The sequence below is a fragment of the Rissa tridactyla genome, chromosome 2, assembly GCF_028500815.1.
Source record: "Rissa tridactyla isolate bRisTri1 chromosome 2, bRisTri1.patW.cur.20221130, whole genome shotgun sequence".
Classification (NCBI taxonomy): Eukaryota; Metazoa; Chordata; class Aves; order Charadriiformes; family Laridae; genus Rissa; species Rissa tridactyla.
In genome coordinates this window covers 24,185,451-24,206,345 of record NC_071467.1, presented here as the reverse complement: position 1 = coordinate 24,206,345, position 20,895 = coordinate 24,185,451, and the positions used below count along the sequence as shown (strand labels likewise).

The 20,895-nt window shown below is 36.4% G+C and overlaps 1 protein-coding gene across 6 annotated transcripts in view; it reads left to right on the top strand.

Annotated features, from left to right (window-relative positions):
- The window catches only part of VPS13B (vacuolar protein sorting 13 homolog B), a 480,344-nt gene that overhangs the window by 307,887 nt on the left and 151,562 nt on the right, over positions 1–20,895 (top strand). For 3 of the 6 annotated variants that reach the window (XM_054189533.1, XM_054189532.1, XM_054189535.1), the window contains exons 31-33: positions 3,340–3,543; positions 12,681–12,807; positions 14,506–14,649. In XM_054189533.1, coding sequence (XP_054045508.1) covers positions 3,340–3,543; positions 12,681–12,807; positions 14,506–14,649 — 475 coding nt within the window. Of the gene's footprint in view, positions 1–3,339; positions 3,544–7,029; positions 7,743–12,680; positions 12,808–14,505; positions 14,650–17,320; positions 17,399–20,895 lie in introns of those variants that run through there. The other 3 variants (XM_054189536.1, XM_054189537.1, XM_054189538.1) reach the window with 3 other exon arrangements.

The following is a 20,895-nucleotide window of genomic DNA, read 5'->3' as shown; positions in this document are numbered from 1 at the left end:
GCAATTAAAATCATAACCCCTACAGTACATTTCAGCCGGTGTTTATGCTAGGGGTAGAGAATCAAGTCATGAATACGGCTTAATCCGTTTCCCTGATTTTATTTGCTACAAGGATTTAGAAAGCTGCAGAATCAAAAAGCCTGTAGAGTTCATACATAGCCTGTATGTTTAAGATTAGGCCAATTCTGTTGCGGTTTAACTTATTCTCATCCTTCTAAAAAGCGTACAACTAATAAATTGGGGGTGACCTTAGGAAAATAGTTGATATGGGAAATCAGAAATGAGTGCTTGTGTAAATGCCTGTATGTATATTATTTATTTGGGAAAAGGCTATATTTTGGTCCTTGTATAAAACCAGCAGGATGTACTTTCTGAAGGCAATAATCGGCTTAGTCAAAACATCAAGGCATTAATAACTAATCGTCGTATTTTACATATATGTGTAAAATACATGTTTCTTGAAATGGGTAATCTATAGAAACACAATTTGTTTGTTTGGATTTCAAAAGTGTATCTAAAGGACCAGAGGAAGAGTTTTGTACTATATATAGCAGATTATTAATAGTAGGAACAGAATGAAAATGCAGTTTTTACATCAGTGTGAAAGTATTAGGCTGTGATATCCCAAAGCAGTACAAATATTATCCAGTCCTTGAAATTTTGCAAAATTAATTGGATCAAATAATGAAAGATCCAATGGACAAATCTTATACCAGCAACACAATGTGCAAGTACCTTGTGTCTGAACAGTACCTCTGTATTTTGCTGCACCTAAAAATGTGTGCCAGAGTGATTTCATTGGGGTTTATATTTAAATAAGTAAAGCTATGAGAGGAAAAAAACCATTGTCACAACGGGGGATTTCAGATTGGCACATACAGCCACATTTTGCGCTAGGAATTCTGTTCACAAGGTCATGATTGTGCTGAACAAGACAAAGGAATATAGAGCTATGTGCAGCTTAATGGAAGTTGTCAAGCTGATCATAAAAGAACTAATGAAAAATATTCTTTACTGTTAAGTAGAGGAGAGAAGAATTCATTATGCAAGTGAAATTAGTATCATATTCTGCATTTTTAAACTTAAGCATATTTCATAAAATATGTAATTTGCTTTATTTTCAGTAATATTTCACAAAACATATATTCCAATATTTACTTGCATTAGACAAAGTATATAAATAGACACTGAGTCATACAATAATCTACCATGGGTTTTTTTCATAAAAAAACCCAACAACAACAAACAGAACTGCTTTCATACTGATGAAATAATGCCTAGAAAGAATAATAAATCTCTTATATTTGAGATTTGAACAGGGGGTAATGGAAGCTAGCTGTCAGTTGCCAAAAGGAGCTGCTCTGGAGCTGGCCCAATGCGCAGCAGAGCAGCAAATCTCGGTGCACGGGGGCTTTTCCTGAGGCAGGAAAATGCTGGGGCAATGGAGAGACCCACCAGGAGCTGGCAGCTCTGGTGACAGATGCTGACGAGGCCAGGCCATTGCCAGAGCAGCCGCGACCCCCCATGCCTATAAAAAGCAGCCTGGGGAGTGCAAGTGACCAGGAGTGCTGCCATCAGAGAGGTGGTAGATGCCCCATCCCTGGAAACATTCAAGCTCAGGTTGGACGGGGCTCTGAGCAACCTGATCTAGTTGAAGATGTCCCTGCTCATTGCAGGGAGTTGGACTACGTGACCTTTGAAGGTCCCTTCCAACCCAAACTATTTTGTGATTCTAATAAGACACAATTGTTGTGGAAAGTTGACAGATACATTCTTGAGTTTTTTAGAAACCACATTTAATTTTGAAATACCACTACTGACATAACAGATTTTCAGTGTGTATCTGCTAAGCATTTAAGAAAGTTCTAGGGCTACTGAACAATGCCGTCACACTTCCTCACCAGGAATGACTTGATCAAAACGGCTTTCCTGACATTCGCATGCCTCTGTGGGTAGATACAATTAATTACTTAATTTTATTAATTGCTAGCGTACTGTATTGGTGACAGTGGCAATGGTATTAGCAGTTTCAACTGTGTTTTCATTTGGGCAGCATTGGAATTGCAGTTTGAAATAGGTTGCATACCTATACTTACAGACTGCATGCAGTACGTGCATTATAGGTTGAAATGTACTGCTTTAATTCTTATTAGTTTTTAGATTGTTAGCATTAATGATTAAACAAATTGCAGAATTATTAAGTTCTCTGTGGAGACAGCGGTTAGATACTAAATAACGACTCTGGCATAAGACAACAGCCTAGAATGGAACAGTAGATTGGATGGCATATGCAAATAAGAAGCTAAGCTTAAGCTCTGATATATGAAATCAATAAAAATAGAATACCATTTGACACGATCATAGATTCAAAGCAGAAAAGATCCCCTTGCTCCCTTTTGCTTGTTTTGAAAAACAGTGATAAGTGCAATTGTGCATTAGTATTGTAATATCAAGTGAGTGGTGTGCATAAAGCTATATTGTTCCTAGTGTTGAAAGGGCAAGATAATTTTTTGGAAGATTTACTAGTGCTTATTAGCAGAAGACAAATGATAGTTGGAGACTTCTCTGATACTGGTCACTGGTAAAACCAAATGGTCTTAGCAGCCTCCCGTCATCCAGTAGCTCTTGAATGTTCTGTTGAAATTGGGTGTGACTGTTTCCCAAACTCAGCTCAAGATTGAAATACTTCGTAAAATCTAATGTAGTAGAATTTAACAGAATCCACAGGTAATGTGGTTCACTCAAAAATGCTTATTTCTCACTTGTCAGAAGAATTGTAATAACAAAGCACTGTAATGAAGTTCCATGTTAAAAAGATCGAATTGTTTTACCAGCATTTTGGAACATTCTGTCGAAGTTTTATTCTTTGATAAATTTGAACGGTGGAACAATTGTCTCACAATAAAGCAGTTCATAATACTGATATGTAGCTGTTCTTTTTGAGGACATGAACGTGACATCCTTTACCTATTCAGCAGATATGAGTTTGTCCCGCTTCCCCATAAAGCTGCTCGTATGAAGCCGACTGAAAGTGCAGTGAAGTCAATGGATTGATCTCATATTGACTTTGGTGGATCTGGCTAAATTTTGGAATATATTTATTTGCATATGTCCCGTTGAATTCCATAGGAAAGAGGCAGCTGGATACTTCTGAAGATCTGGACTTACAATAATGCTTAGATGTAGTCAAGAATCGCAAAATTCAATATCTTAATTGTCTTAATTTTTTATCTTAATGAATACCCGATTGATCTGATTTTGACCTTTGTTGCTGTTGTCTTTTTTTCTTTTCCTTTCTTTTTTTTCTTTTTTCTTTTCCTTTTTCCTTTGGCATTGCAGGAGAGCACTGAATCTAGGAATACTTCGAGACCCTGGATCAGAGGTTGAAGACAGACAATATCAAGTAGATCTTCAATCTATAAACATTGGTACTGCTCATTGGAATCAGTTGAAACCAGAGAAGGAAAATGGAAAAGGAGGCGTTTTGACAGAGAGTGAAAGAAATTCTCAAAATCCAGCGCTTGAATGGAACATGGCCAGTAGGTAGGAAATTTTTTTTAACTTATTCTTTTCTAGAATTACATAGCACAAGCGCTGCAGATATCATTCACAGTATATCAGAATCAGGTAATTCTGTATTGGTTTTGCTTTCCATTACAAGGATATTTACATGGAGTTTTGGATTATACATTTGAAATGCGTATTACTATTATTGTTACACTCTAGTTGCTGTCTAGTTATCGTGTGCCTTTGGTTCCATTATAAGCTCTTTTCTGTGTGGCTTACTGTATGTCCATAAAAATAACTCCAGGGCTCAGCCTTCAGCTTCTCGGTCTACAAGCAATGGGAGGTTTGGGGTTTTCTCCTTTTTTTTTTTTTTTATAAACTTCTTTTGTTTGTCTTTTTACAAAGCTTGAGTAAAACCAGCTTAGATATTTCTAAGTTAGAGAAGGATAAAGAAGAACATTTCCTATTGGTTCTGAGCTGTTTTTTTGCACTTCCGTAAGTAAAACCAGATGAATTTTGAGAATGAGGTATTTCCACTGAGTCTCCCTTATTGTGTATTGTATGATACGCGCACGCAAAGCCCCGCCCTCTGGTTAAACAGAGTTGAAAGATAAAGCATGCATACACTTGCATGGTATTTTCAATTTTAAAGTTTTCACATATAAAATAGGGTGGTTAATTGGTAATTTGTGAAAATTTGAAAATCTTATTTTAGTTTTAATGTACTTTTCTATACTTACAAATTCATACAGGTGGTTTGAAACTAATTTTTTATAGACTGTGTAGCAGTCAAAGTTCTCTTTTCAAAGTGACAGGAATAAGGTCTCATGGCCAAAATCAAGCTTTCAAAAGTCATTTTATGGATTTACACGCATTTCTGCTAGAAGATGCCTGTTTGCCCACATGTTTATTTAATTATTTTCATTTAAAAGTCCTTTATATCTAATTCATGCAGAAAAATTCCAATTTTTATGAAATGTGTGCATAATTTTATGGTTCCTAAGACTCCTGTCTGAATTGAGGGATGAGTTCCAAAAAGTGATCTAGAAAAACAGGAAGAATCATAAGGGAAGATAAAAATTGAACTATAGCTAGTTTGATATTCAAAAAAAGGGGAGATGAAGCCTCTCAGAGGTTTTTCTGAAAGTGAGACAAGCTGTAGCAAAAGATGCTACAAGAAGAGGATGGCCCATAGACTGAGGTTTCTAAGTAATGAATTGACGAAAGACCGAGAGCAAATAAGCTCCTTCTGGAGGAGTGTGTGCAGGAAAAAATTGTGATCAAGAATAAATTCAGTTTATCATTGAAAAATAGAGGGCAGGAAAAGCAAATCTAGCCAAAGTAATGATAAAACCACAAGGAGTGACAGGAATACAGGCAAAAATTTAAGCACGGTAACGGTATCTGTTCTTCATCTATAAGATCACCTGGTTCTTTCCTGTCTTTTAACAATTTTTGTTCTTTAACTAATATAATTCCATAGACAATTTTTCTTTTAGAGTCTTAGTATTGAAAAAATGTGTATGACCTTCTAGTTGGGCCTTGGTGTTGGGCAAGTTGCCCGTGAAGTTCTTTCTCACAAAACAACACAGGGCCACTGGCATTTCTTGAAAGATAAGATGACGTGAATCTCCAAAGGACTGCTGGACAATTTGCAAGTTAAGCTAACACAGCAAAAACAGCCCCTGAGGAATTGTCTTTCCTTTTCCTTCCCATTGGTGACTGAAATCCTATTGCCAGCACACTTTGGTCTGAGCTTTGTGGTTATAGATTTGGATAGGAAATCTGGTGGGATTCCTGAAAAGCTATCAAGACAAGAATAAGGGAAGCAGCTATTACAGATATTCCGAGTTATCTTTTTTTAATAACTGCTTGGACATTCTTCTTTTCCTCAGCAGACTTACAAAATAAAATTTTATTAGAATATATTTGACAAATAAATATGTTTGTTTTGAGGTTGCTTTTGAATGAATCTTCTACTTGGGTTTTTATTTAGATCAGTTGTAATTAAATACATTAGCTTTTCCTTTCTGTTATACAATTCAGTATTTTAATTCCAGCTTAACTTTGTTTAAAGAGAAAGTTGGTATGAGTGTTTTCTTGTCCTTTTGACTTAAAATTTTACACATTTACTACAGTTCTTTTTCAGGATGTTAGCATTTTTGCTTTTTAGTTGGCAGTCAGTTTTGCTGCATCTGGGTTTATTTTATGATCTGTGAAAGTGGTGTGTTGCGAACTGGAGGAACCTGCATTGAACTCTGCCATCCACTGAGATATTTCCAGCATGCACCAAGAGGGTGGCTGCATGGTGTTTTACATGGTGCTTAGTGTTTTCAGGATGAAGTTTATCTTAAGATTTCCTGCAACTACCACAGAAGTTTTATTCTTTGACCTATTTGTGATACTGTTTTCTTTTTTAATTCTTTAAGTTTCTTAGACATGTTTAACCTGGAACATAATGAATTATTTTTACTGAGTTATTTTAGGGTTCATTTCTTTGTTTGGTTTTAATATGCTTCTATTTGTTTTTACTTATCATTTAGACCCAGTGTTCTGGTTTATTATGTTCACTGGGTTTTAAGATTACTTTTGAGATCCATTTCCCTCATTTTTTAATTCTTAGGTACTATGTGGTGCAGTACAGAATCAAACCTATGTCCAAGTATTTCATACAGTTACTTTGTAGAAATATTCAGCGTAGATACGAGCCATTCATTTTCTATTCCCATTTATAAAAACATTACTGTATTTTTTTTAAAATAAATTAAATAGTTGTAAAAGTTCTGAAATAGATTATATTGTAATTTAGTCTACTGAGTTGAAATTTGGTCTTGTCTTAAAAAAAATTAGCGTGAAAACCAATCAAGAAAACCAACCAAAACTAGATATAAGATTTATGGATATCATAGAAACAAATATTTGCAAGGCTTTTGACATAATTCATCATTTAAATGCTTTAACAATCTTTACACAGAAAGTAAATCCTTCAGATTTTCCTGCTGTTTATTCTGGAGTTCAATATTTCTAGTACTTAATATCTCATGGATTTGAATTTTTTTTAAACTTTTACATTATGATTTGGAAGGCAAGCAGCCTTGCTTTGAGACTAAGTGTTGAATATTTCAAGTGTTTAGTGTAAAATTATTCAGGAGGGCTGTTGTGAAGTGCTGGTGTGATGCCTTCTGGGCCTCCTCAGGTCACCCCAAGAAGAATGGGGGAACTGGAGCACTCTGGCAGGGTGGATGCCCCCTCTTGGAAATAAACATCCAAATGCTGTGCTGTACTGAGGATCAGGGATCATAACTCTTCCCATTATGAAATGTTTATACTTCACTGTAGATGTTATAAAAAGCTCCCTAATGGTGTAATATATAAAAAGAATACTGGAAACAGTCGGACAGTTCTAATAAGGTTATGTACAAATGAAACCTGTCCACATTTATTCCCTTTACCAAACAGCATGTGGGGAACTGGGAGTACTTAACCAAAAGAAGTTTTCTTGATTGAAAACTGCTTTTTCAGCTTGCAGATCTCCTCCTCCCTCTCCCTCCTCTCAATGGAAAAAACAACAGCCTTGAAGGAAATAAAGAAATATATCCTCTCTTGAGGCCTCGCCCCCATCCCTGTGAAATCCTTCTACAGCTCCCAGCAGCAACTTCTGCTTCCTGCAGCCTGAATAAACTCTGTTTAAAAAAAAATAATTAATTGAGCTTAAAAGCATTACTTCTCTGTGTGGTAATGAATTGAGTGTGGCAATATACTGCATTACAGTTTTGTCCTTGGCATACCACCATCTGGAACAGCTCTCTGCGGCTCTCATTGAGTACGTCAGGGAGCCAATGATCTGTTGTACAAAACTGAACAAAATACCACTCTTGCTTTGCAAGGATCCTCAGAAAGGTTTCCTGCAGATTGTTCTTTGAATAGTTTTCATTTTCATGCTTTTTTTTGAAAGTTGAAGTGCAGCTTGCCAAGTTCTAACAAGGAAGACCAGAAAAAAGTGATCAGTAGATCCATGTGTAGGGAAGTAGGGGCATTCCCTGTGAATCTTTTGGAATAAAATGCAGTATATTTGTATTCAGTCCTGTATTTCAGTTGCTGTGTTTATTTTACCTGGGGTCATGCTTGTCTTCATACTGTACAAAGCCGTACTCAGTAAGATGGAGTATGTTATTTTCTTTATTAATCCACAGCGAAGAAATGTTGTGTGGTATTCTTAACAAGATGAAAATCAGCTTTACCAAGGCGTAATTATATTACAGTCATTCTGTACAGCTAGATGGTGTATGTTTGTGCATTGTCTAATTTTGGTCATTAGGCCTCAAAGTGTTGCTATGCTATTTCACTGACTCAGAGTGTGCTTTGCAACACCTCAGAGAGCTGGCAGGACGTGAACTGTTCTGCCTGCTGGGAGATGGAGGCCTGAGGCATGATGATATTGTTAGTAGTTAGATAGCCTAATACATCTGTGAATAAGGCATTAATTGATTTATACAACTACATGGGAAACCTGCAAGAGAAAAATCTTTCATAAGTCCTAAGTTAGCATGCTAACCAACATAGTGTCTTTGGTTTTGTGTGTCTCGCGCTACTGGAGAACACTATTAGAGTATGTGGCCTATTCCATGCTAATACTTGTTTTTTTCTTTTTTCAAGTCACAGAATTCTTTGTGAGGATTCATCTCGCTGTAGATAGTAAACTTATGCGACATAAATGAGCTCTTGGTTGTCATTCATGTATTAAATGTATATGATTTTCTCCCTGAGTATATAAAGGCTCAAACTCTAGATCCTGTAAGGTATTATTAAGAAAAAAAAATTAATTAAAAATAAGGCAAACATTGCCAAGTTTCACACTTATATTATGTTTTAGCTAGCTGTGTTACATTAGCTATCTATGTTATACTAGCTTTGGCCAGTATTTTCTGTTTGTTTCATTTAGTTTTTTCCGCATGAAGCATCCAAATTATAGTCCCTGTGCATTTTCACAGCTTATCCAGTCTCACATCTTCACACCTCCTTGATAAGTGGAACATCATCTCTTTGGCAGTCCTTCCTCCTCCTCATACAAATTCAGCGTGCTTCTGAGTGGATATCATCAAATATTGATGGTTTGATTTGATGTAATGAAATATTGTTGCTTTGATTGCAAAATTCTGTTTTTCACTTTTTTTTTTCTTCCCACAACATTTTTTGTCATATTAATCACTAGATATGTCTTTGCTTTCAAGGTACTTCTAGACTTCTGTGTCTGTCCATTTCCACTTATGTGTCTTCTTTCATTTGCTTTGACACATCTACATTCACTGCTCATCAGATCTCATCATACCAGTTACCAGGGCTGTGGCATTGAATTTTCGAAACAGCGCTTTCTTGCTCGCTCCTAGGCTAACCTATATCTTATGAAGGCATTTCCTGTGAACATTCACAAAGTTATTGCAATGTCTTTTTTCAAATCCTTCCAAAAAAATTCATTTCTACTATACCGTAATATAAAAACTCATACGACAGCTTTCAGGTTGCCACTGTATGGATATCATTACCTACAGTGCTCTTAGTTGTTCCCTTTTACTTCCCTGTTTGCGTGTGGGTATGTTTTTTTTATACTTAAATTGTAAGCCTTTGAGAACAGAGACCATTTTTGTCCATTGCTCTTACAATGTGGATCTGTGGTCCATAACCAGAACTCATATTATCGTGCAGGTACAGCCCAAAGTCAGCACTGAGTAAAAGGCACCTTCAGGCCTTCTCACGAATGCTTTGCTGCCTTGTTTCTTTGCGTTAGCATATGGTCTTTCAGATGTGCTGTACTTTTAAGTGTAGATGATCAACTGCTTTAACATCTCTAAAAGTACTAGCTTTTCCTTTTTTTTTCCAAGACAAATATATAACAGATGCATAAATGAACCATGGAATGAATGTGCTGCAGACATAGAGCCATCATTACGCTCTTCACAATCAAGTTTTTTCATAAGCTCATGTGGCGTACACCTGTGTTAAGTTAACAGTGCACTTAGGTGCAGTGTGGAAGACTTAATAATTCAAAGTGGAATTTGTTTCTTTGTTCCTTTTGTGCTCTTTCTCATATCCTCTCCCGTCATTATTTACTGTGCTCTGTTTGCCTTCTGTTTGTACTTACAATTATTTTGCTAATACTTGATTTGGCTGAGGTTCAAATTCACCAACTAGAAATGCAGAAAGTAGTAACGAGAGCAGGACAGGGATACCACATAAGGATGACTTTAAAATAAAATTATAAAAAATCAGCAATCAATCTGTATTACCAAAAAAGTCCTTAAAGCTGCATTGTGCTGGGTATCTACTGGAATAACATTTGAAAATTAAGAAATGGGAATATGTATAAACTGAAAGATAATTTGAACGATTGAAGAGAACTGGCTGTGAGTTTGGGGTCAACAAATAACTTGCCTTTGGAGCTCTGTTTCATACATTAGAATCATACTTACTAGCAGTTTTATGCCCCTTCAAGTGGAAGTGTTCTAATGTACAGCTGTGTGTTTTTTCATAGACTTGTTCTACTATTTAGCTCTTGCATTTTCCTCAAAAACAAAGGCATTTCTTTCTCATCCTATTGTGAAGGCGAAATAGAAATTGGGTAGAAAGCCATCTGGTTTAAATTTAAAATGAAGGTGATGGCAGGGAGAGAGGCATTTGTAGATCTGGCAAAATCTAAGACCATTTTCTCAGTTAAAGATGTACACTAACCACTAACAGGTCTTCTTTCTAATTTGGAGATCTAATTAGACTAATCTTGCTTTAAAAACCATCCTCACAGACCAGCAGAGCTACAGCTGACCAAAATGTTAAATCTTTGTATGTAAGATGGTAGTTTTCTCACGATCGCTACCTGGCTTGCTCCTAAGCATACTGCATACTACTTACAGTAGTGTGCAGCCTGCTCATTAGTGTTTATGGAGATCATTTGAAGCAAAAGTTTATTAGACTCGTGCTCAGTAAATACTAGCTCTGTGGTCTTGTAGCATCTGCTGTCAACTTCTGTATACTGTTGTCCTAAGTAAATTTAAAAGCTTTAAAGCCTGCCTGCATCTGACAGTTTATATTTCCTTATAGATCGCCATGCTTTCTACATGTTTTGAGGACATTAGCAAATAGTTAGTAGAATCTGAAGCATCAAAATCAAAATAGTCTGAGCAGTAAATCTATGGATTTTGAGTCTTTTGAACTTGACTGAATTACAGTCATGTTATGATATCTATTTAATTTCTTTTCGGCCTAACTCTTGGACTACAAACCATCAGCGTTTGAGACTGTGTACTTTTCAACAGAATGCATTTCAGAACCAGTACGTTTACTAGACTATATATCTCAATACCTATTCTTAATCAAGAGATTTAATTACCTATTCCATATGCTTTCCAGAGATTTCTGCAGACAGGCATATAACCATATTGTTTAATGATGTCAACATGGATAACTAGCTGACGGTAAGGGCTTATTGTCTAATGGCAAAGTTAATGTTCTCACTTAATGGCTCACTTGTGCAATTTATGATGATGTCTGAACTGCCACATCTCGATTACCGGAGATGGCGAGATCACAGAATCATAGAATGGTTTAGGTTGGAAGGGACCTCTAAAGCTTATCTAGTTCCAAGCTCTCTGCCATGGGCAGGGACACCTCCCACTAGACCAAGTTGCTCAAAGCCCCATCCAGCCTGGCCTTGAACACTTCCAGGGATGGGGCATTCACAGCTGCTCTGGGCAACCTGTTCCAGTGCCTCACCACCCTCATAGTGAAGATTTTTTTCCTAATATCTAATCTAAATCTGCCTTCTTCCAGTTTGAAGCCATTACCCCTCATCTTATCACTATGTAAAAAGTCTCTCTTTGGCTTTCTTGTAGGCCCCCTTCAGATACCTAACTGGCATGCAGATATATCTGAAGAGTCCTGCATAGATCTATTCTCTTCTTTTATATGGTTGTGTAGTTCTGTCTTTTATGTCCTGATAGATAGTTGCATAACTTAGTGTATACTTTTAACTCACATAGTTTCACAGTTCATAATTTTTTATTTTGTAAGTATAGGAAAATTTACCTTGATCCAACTTCTTGTTGATTTTTTTTAGAGTTCTCCTTGGTGAAATGCAGGTATCTAGCATTTCTATACATGATGACAGGTAAAAAGAATTTTGAAAAAAGCATCTTGATGGAAGGGTTCTCCCAAGAATTTAAACTGTATCCTCTTTTAGGGGCTGAGTACCATCTTGATCTCATTACATATTTTTTTTCACTGATCAGAGGCTCTCAGATGGCATTTTGTGGCAGTAGTTTATTTGACCTGACCCAGAAGATTCTGGCTATTTGGAATGTGTTGTCATAAGCTATTAGTGATCCAAATATAACAGGGTTGTGCCTCTAGGCTTAGTATTTTGTTAGAGGGAAAAAAAAAAAGCAAAAAACACCCAGCTGGAAAACAAATGTAATTTTCAAGTTTAATGGCACAAATATTCTTGGCAAGCAAACACTGATATTTAGATGAAAAACTACCAACTAAGAACAACCAGTGACAGGAGGAGTGGAGGAAGTCTGACACCCCTCCACTTTCAAGGCATTTTAAACATCTTCGGCAATAGTTATTAGAAATTTAATGTACGAGCCCTAGAGTTTCATGGGGTTTGCTAGTTTAATTTTTCATGGTTTTCATTTTTATGTCAGTTATTGGTTTGTGTACAGAATTTTTTCACCAAAGAGTTTTAACGTATGAATTGAAATATTATGCAGGCTTCAGGACAGCTATCATAAAGTGAAGGGCATCCACAGGTAAGTTTGAAAAATACTGTTAATAAAGTTTGCATCTTTGTTCAAATGGTTTTCTGTAGTTCATTAAACAGTAGAAGCAATCACAAATGTCAAACTTGTCTACCTGGAAATGGGTTGAAGAATCAAATATTTAGATATACTTTTTCTGAGAAATTAAGGTAGAAGTCTGCCTTTAGGACTGTAAATAACATGATGGATAATGATGATATTTAATGCTTACTGAGGTAGCAGTCATATGCCAAACTAGTATTGGAGCAGTTTTGTGCTATGTGCTGGATGTAAAGAAGAATATGAGTTTTTGCCACTCAACAATTTATGGTGTGATTTAATCTCTGCTTTTTTTCTTTTTTTTCCTTTTTTTTTTTTTTTTAGCATAAGGCGTCATCAGGAGAGGAGAGCAATTTTAACTCCAATTTTAACAGATTTCACAGTTCGAATAACTGCAGCTCCTGCAATTATTTTTACAAAAATTGATGCTGCAGAGAATTTGCACACAGAGGTTAGTACAAAATGTGAACAGAAACAGCATCACTTTTAATATGTTGATAATCTTAATAGTTTACTGTTCCACTATTTTAAGTGTCCGGGTGTTTTCAAATACAGAGATCACCCACTGGGGGGGTGGGGGGGAAGTCTTAATCACTAGCTGAAATTCTCTTTCTCTGCTGGAGAAAGAATTTGTGTGTAGCATTTGATATTAAAGGCAGGCAGGCTGTCCAGAGGTAGATAAGCCTGTTTGCAATTCAGAGAATAGGAATTCTTTAATGATTTCCAGCAATATTTTTAAAATATTTGTGATGGAAAGGTGTTGAGAAGAGGTGCTATACTACAACATTACAAAACATTGTATTCACAAGCTTCTCATAAAGCAGCTTGAAAATGCAATCTATACACTATCTATAGGAAGAAAGTTGAGCCGAGTTCTTTTAGTCAGATTTCCAAGCCCACAAATTTCCACAAAGCATCCACTCCGCAACCATTACTGTGGGTACTTCAAGGTATTACAGATTTAACAATCACTTTTACCAGTCTGTGGATTAGCTTGTTAATGATTAGTCTGTGAAGAATGTTACACACAAAAGGTATTGTCTCCCTGTTTGGCATTAGTTTGTAGCTCAAGAATTTAAAATGTTTTATGTAGGGGAAATATCAGAAAGTTTTTGTCAGCTCACAAGGAGTATTTCTCATAACAGCTGCCTCCTGGGAAGAGTAAAACTGTTACAGGAGCATAAAGGGTATTAGATGTGTGTACAATGTACAATAGGTGTAGATTGTTGGAAAATAATGGCTAATGGATATACAAAGGAAAAATTGACAACTTCATATTTTGTGTAAAGCGTTATAACAAGGTCAGATGGAAAACTATTTAATGTAAAAAAGAAGTAGAAAGCTTAGGGGGTGGCTAGAATGCATAGAAGTTACTCAATTTAAAAAAAAATCTCTGAGCTTTGCTAATGCTCATGTTCAAGAATTGCAGTGTTTTCTGTGCATACATTCCTGTTATCTGTTCCCTGGGTGACATTGATTAAGGGAGAGGTCTAGTTTAGATTGTGAAGATCTTGAACGTTGTGCAACCTTCGCATGAGAAGGGGCAGTATTTCTACTTATTAAGCAACCCTTCTGCATTGGTTCTAGTTTTCATCTCTTTATTGCTTGCCAGCAGCGGTGAAGAGCTTTTTTTTGTGCTAGGTAATACCAGTAAAACACTGGCCATCCAGCTAGCTTTGCCAAGGTATTAACAATGGTTTACAGGCAAAAAGAAATCAATTAGGTTGGTTATCAGTGAGTTCCAACACATAATTTCATTAGAAATCAAGTTGAGTTTATGTTTAAAAAAAAAAAAAAAAGTACATCCTTTTCTTGGAAGGAAAGGAGAATTGTATTCCTTGCCAGGAAAAAGAAAACAAAATATGACAGTCCACTGTTTGATACTACCAAGAGATGGAAACAAGACCTTACACACGAGATGCTTTTCTTGCAAAATTTGTTTTAATAGTTATGCTGTTGCACGCAAAGCAAAGAATAAGCCACATCCTTTTTTAGAAGGCTGAGACACCACTTCCTCCTAGGAAGACCTAATTAATACTACATACAATGTTGAAGCATTAACTACACCAGAGAATCACAATCCAGTTCGATAGAAGCTGAAAATTCCCCAGTAGCTGTTATCTAGTATTTTCCTTTAATTTCTCTACAGGAAATTCTGGTGTGTGGTCATTCTTTGGAAGTGAATGTGACAACAAACCTGGATTTCTTCCTTAATGTTGCTCAAGTACAACTTCTTCAGCAGCTGATACAAGCCAATATGGTTGGACTGGAACCTTCTAGTAGCACCACTGAGGTAGGTTTTCCCTGTTTTGCAGATGTGTTTTTTAGAGTACCGTAACTCTGATCAGGTGTTTGCATCATCTAGATAAAATTATATAGGTAAATGAAATACATGTATTATTATTGCTTTTTGGTCAGCTTTAAAATGCATTCTGATTTTATTCTAACAATAGGATGTGTTATTTTAGCAAGAATATTATTCAGTAAATTAGACTAAGGTGATTGTGCAGTATCTTGTGTACAAGGAGAATTATGTAAACAATGAAGGAAATAAATTTTGAAGTAGTTTTTTCAGGTTATTTGGTATTTAATTTTAACTTTTATTGAAGCTTTGGCATCTTCTTATGAGTTCACATACTATACTGTGTGCTTCACTAAAGTCAGTAAACTATAAAATTTTCACTGTGCCTGGTAAGCACTATTCACATTAACTATCTTCACTCAGGTCCCTAAGATTCAATCCACCTCTGAATATTCTCATACTTCTTCAGTAAGAAAGGTGGTGGGTGCATCATGAATGGTCCATTGTCTTTGCAACAACTAATCTTTCCTTTTTTTATGGAATTTTACAGTGTTCAGCTACTATCTCTTGAATTTGTCATTCTTTATTTCTGCAAGTTGATACCTCAGTTTGCATTAAAGGCCAGTCACTAACTGTGACAGACTTTTAAGTTTTAATTATTAAACTTGTGGGCTGATACAAAAAAAGTTAGGAGAAAAGAAAGTGAAAACTTTGCTGTAAGAAAAAAATATGTATTTCCTATCTTCAAAATCAGGAATCTAGTCAGGCTGACAGCGTCTTTTAAAGACTGTAGAAGTTGATATGTGACAAGATACAAATTCCACTGGAATGGTTGTTGAAGTCATTGAGACATCTTCACAAATAAGAACAAGAGTTAGGGAGAGAGTTAAAGAACAAGACACAAGCAACTTTTCCTTTCCAAGAATCTAGCTAATGGGAGAACTGAAGAAACTTTTCTCCTTCCTTTTCTGAATCTCGCAGATTCAGCATGCATGTGAGTCTGGATGGAAGTGGAGAACGCTCTAGAGCAGCCAAACTACTTATATTCTTCTCTCCTCACCCTGTCAAAACCCCAGAAGTTGTTTGTATCCTGCTAATCCAGGCATCACATCATCCCCTCCACCTCTTATCCCTTCCCAAGGATAGAGGGAAATAAGGGCATTGTTTCATTACTATATTGAAACATGAAAGACATAGACAAGAAATGCAGTGTATCTTTCTTTTTCTTGGATACTTTGTAGACACAGGGCCTCTTTTGGAGATGAACATTATGAATAAGTATATATTGGGAATATCTTCAATAAATAATTTGTGGAGTACTGTTTTCCCATTGTCAGTGGAATGGACAGAATCAGAAGATTTGAATGGGTGCCAAGAATTTTAATTTTGAGTTGGTGCTGTGCAGAAGTGCTGCATGACTGATGTGGATTGTACAAACTTAAAAGCAATTTACTACATAATTTCAGAAAACTTTTTGTTGACTACATCCCAAGATACCAATTTGTTCTTCATTGATATCTCCCTTGCATGTTGAGGTCTCCTGTAATGAGTAATAGGAGGATTTCTGATTCAAGGTGGTGGTGGTGGTCTTATTAATAAGTTTTAGAACTATGTCTTGATTCACTATACTGAAAATGTAAAATCCAATACTTGGTTACTTTTTGTCCGTTTCTTTCTTCAGTCTTTTGTAGTCTCATGTGCCCATATGAAGCTACCACACCCTCTAGTATATGCACACTTACTATTATCCTCCTGTTTCTACTTTAGTCAGCAGAGAGAAACATAAATACACATTGTATACTGGTATGCTGCTGTTTTCATCTCAATGAATGAAGTCTGGAGCCTGCACATGGCTATTCATCCTTCACACCTGCTAATTATTTCATTGCAAGAATCAAAACATAATTTCTCTAGGTTCCCTGGATCTTCCTCGTTGCTCTTTTTGAAGATGGGCATGACATTTACTATTTTCCAGACATCAAAGACTCTCACCAACAACGTGTCTTTTCACATAAGATAAGGAGAATCCCAGCAGTGGCACTGGCCAATTCCTTAAACACCTTTGGATATATTCTGTCTGATATTTTAAGAGAAAAATTGACCCGAAGTTATCCATCCTCCAAAGGCTTTCCTAAAGTACTGCAAATTGTCTAGGCTGTTACGCAGATCCTAGTGATACACAGAACCTGTGCTCTCTTTCCCCTGCTGCATTGTTTCTCTTGCGTTTTCATTCAACACCATCTTATTCAGCAAGATGATTCATAGAAAACAGCTTTAAGATGTTTTTTTTCCCACAGTGCCTATTTGCTTTGCAGATTTAGAGTTTTGGGTTCATAGCATTTGAGGATTTTCTACAATATTTCTACTAGATGCTTAAGCATGATTAACAGAAGAGTAGGAAGAAACAGAAGAATTATATTCCCCGTGGGAAAGTATAAAATGAAATGGAGAAACCAAGAAAATTTGCATTTCAAAATCAGAACGTATGAAACCTGGTCCAAGATAGCACGGCAATGATTATTTTTTTTTTGAAGTTGAAAGGAATAGAACATCTTTTTGTAGAAGAGACATTTTTACACATTCTTGAATAAATATTATTTTGGTATTTGTACATGAATTTACACCACTGAACTGTTTGCATTAATTACTTGTTATTTTCAAGGGTATTCAGAACCTATGCACATACAACGCCTTTCTTCAGGGACTCATGAATGAATGAGCAGCCACACAATAAACAAAAGTATGTAAAAACAGTGCACACAAGCATTCTCTGAATAGGAAAGGGGATAAAGGAATGCCTTGAATTTCTTGAGATAACCGACTGTAAATGAAATTTGTTTTATTGATTGTCCTTTTTTCTGCTAGAATAATGAAAAGATTGACATAAGTTCTTGTCAAAGATTTTGTTATCTGTCAAAAAGTATACTTCAATACTGAAAAATGAACTGTAACAAAAGCTGTAGGATTCAAGAGTTACCTAAAAGTAGGAAAAGAACAAGAATGGTAAATTCTTCATGGTTTTTTTATGTGTTGGTGCCACTTTAAAGGCACTGATGATGAAATATTGAAAGAATTCTTAGAAATGTATTTGAATTTTTACACATCTGATCATGGACTACTGAAAGTTGCAAAAAATTCCTGTTTCTGAAGGTGTCCACCTGATTGAAAATTCTGCATTGCTAGTAGGGATTTAGTCCTTTTAAAGAAAAAGCAATCCAGCATATAGAATACACAGAATCATTGTTCAGGTTTAGTGAAAAGGTTTAGGGAAATTTTAAGGTTTGAAGGGACTTTTTGAGCACTGTGGTTGAGAGACTAAAGGAAAGTTAGATTGGAACTCAGATTATGAATGGTATTTTGTATGACAGTGATTTAAGGGAATGAGTGTATTTGGTTGGCTTTTCTTTGGGCACTCCCATTATTACTAATTAAGATAATAATCTCGATTGTGTATCTTTCCTCAGGCAAGCTGTTCAACCACATTTAAAGAGGTGGTGTTTAACCTGTTTTTAGGAAGCCATTTTTACAGCACGAGGTCTTATTTAAAGGAAAAGTCAGTAGTCATTAATTGGATATCCATTTCTTCGTATTTGTTCCCTGTTAGCATCTGCTCAGAGTTATGCATGTGTGTATAGTTATGGTAGATTTGCTTTTTAGCATACAAAGCTTAAGGTAGGATAGAATTGTGGAATAATTTAGGTTGGAAGGGTCCTACAATGTTCATAGAGTCCAGATCCCTGCTCACAGAAGGCCTAATTAGATCGGGTTGCTCTAGGGTTTCAATCAAGTCCTGAATACCTCCAAAGACAGAAATTACACAAGCTTTCTGGGCAGCCTAGTTGGCCACCCAAATAGTTAAAAAAAAAAATAATCCTAATACCTAATTGGAGTTTCTTGTGTTCCCACTTGTGTTCATTGCTTATCATCCTATCACTGGGCATCTCTGAGAAGAGTCTGGCACCATCTTCTCTATGGACAATCAGGTAGTTGTACACATACCCATGGATGTCATCTGATTAAATTTTTTGTCATCTTCTGATATTGCTGTCTTGATTTTGCAACCGTCTTGGTTGCCTTCTGTTGAACTCAGTTGATATTTCTCTTGTATTGTGAGGACCAAAACTGGACGCAGTGTTTCAGAGTACTGAGTAAAAAGCAATAATCACTTTCCCTCAATCTACTGACTGTCCTTCTGCCAATACAGTCCAAGATGCTGCTGGACACCTTTGCTGCCCAGAAACATCACTGGCTCGTGTTCACGAGGACTGCTTTGCAACCAGCTTGTATTATTGCTAAGGTTCTTCCTTCCCAGATACAGGACTTCCCATTTCTCCTTGTTTAACATCTTAACGTTCTTCTTTGGCTCATTCGTCTACCCCGTCAAGGTCCCTGTGGAGAGCAGCTGTGTCCTTGCACATGTTCACTGCCTCCCATTAGTCAGTACCCTCTGAGCTCAATCATTCAACTAAATTTTTATCCATCTGGTAATTCACCCATCCAAACCGTACTGTCCCAACTTGGATACAAGAATATTGTGGAGGTGTTAAAAGCCTTGACAAAGTTGAGGTAAATGACATCCACTGCTCTACCCTTGTCCACAGATCCAGCCATTTTATCATAGAGGGTAATCTGGTAGATACCTGCTTTGTGGATTCTGAGGAAGGGCAAAACATGTCCGTCAGAAGCTTTGCTTTGTTCATCTTAGCTTTGTCACTTAGCTGTGTTCATCTTTTTTGATGCTTAGCAACGCTTTGCGGTTTTTCAAAGGCAATAGTTTCTACTGCTTGCGGTAAATGTCCAAGTAAAAACTATGAATATATAGAGCTTATGTCTTTCTCTGCTTCTCTCTGGCACTGTTTCTGTAGGCCTCCCTGCTGATTCTTTCTCCAGCAAGGTGAGCACTCAGGGGTACCAGCTATGTGGGCTGATGACAGCTCTTCCAGCAAGCAGCCCTTTGAAGCTAACCAGTATTCCAAAGAAAGCCAACAGAATATTTGCGATTCTGGGTATGATTTATGGGGCGGGGAGTGGGTTGTAGGAGTCAGATGCTTACACCTTGGCTGCAAGATGAATGCTTTGGAGCTGTGAAGCCACAAATATTTGAGAAGTGCAAACATCAAGGCTGAAGTAGAATCATCTAGAGTTGTACAAAGAATTATAGAGATATGCAAGGAGTTATATAATTAAAAATGAAAGGAAACATTATTCAAGTTTGGATGTTAGGAAAAATCTTATTTGGTGTAGAACACTGCCAAGGGACGTGACAAAAAGATGTTGAGCTGGGGTCTTTTCACTGATTTTTTTTTTTTTTTTTTTTATATCAGGAGACTACCTGCTGTGGTTTTATGATTGAACTGGTTCTAATGTTATAATCTCTAATTGATCATAACAGCCCCCCGTCAATTTCTTATTTATGTGATTTTGAAGTCAGCAAATTCTATTCATCAGCCCTGGATTTCAAAAAATAACCCACATTTAGTTACAATGGCAAAAATTGGTGAAATGCATTCTCTAAAGCCTAAAAATCATTAAGCAGGTAAATTTCTTTATTAGATAAGGACTGTAGTAAGACTGCCTGGTGCGTGTGGATTTACCAACTGTAATTAGTTTTGTTATTCATTAATATCAAGTAATCATCATATTAAGTCCACTTTAAAAACAACCATGCATAAAGAATAACACATGACTATTTTTGAAACCAGTGTTTTCAAGCAGGTCAAATATTTATACTTTTTAACAAAAAAAACCAAATGTATTTTAAGGGTGCAGGGATGAACCACATCATTAAGAAAGGCAGAGATGGGGATGCTCTTTGATCTATGCATGTATTCTGCCCAGTATCCCACAGAAAAAAAACCCCACCCTTAAGTCATAAAGCTAATAGAACATTCTTTCCTTTTCCCAGTCTCCTGACTCTACTCTTTCTTTTTGGTCTCCTGCAGTCTACTTTGTTCCAGAAATCCACTTGTAAGTGTCTTAGCTTCCAGTAGTCTTGACCTGACTCACTCATGATATTCATAAGCAATTCTCCATTTTTTTTCATTGTGCAGAGTTGCTGTTTTGGAAATTAAATAATAAAATCAAGGATAAATGTGGCTTTGTCTCTTCAGAAATTAGGACAAGAAGACTTGTCCTGTTTGTCACACGGGAATTAAAATTCCTCAGAATATCATGACACCTTCTGCAGGTTGTTTTTTGTTTCTTGACTTAAAAAGCTAAAAGAGAAGAAACAGGTCT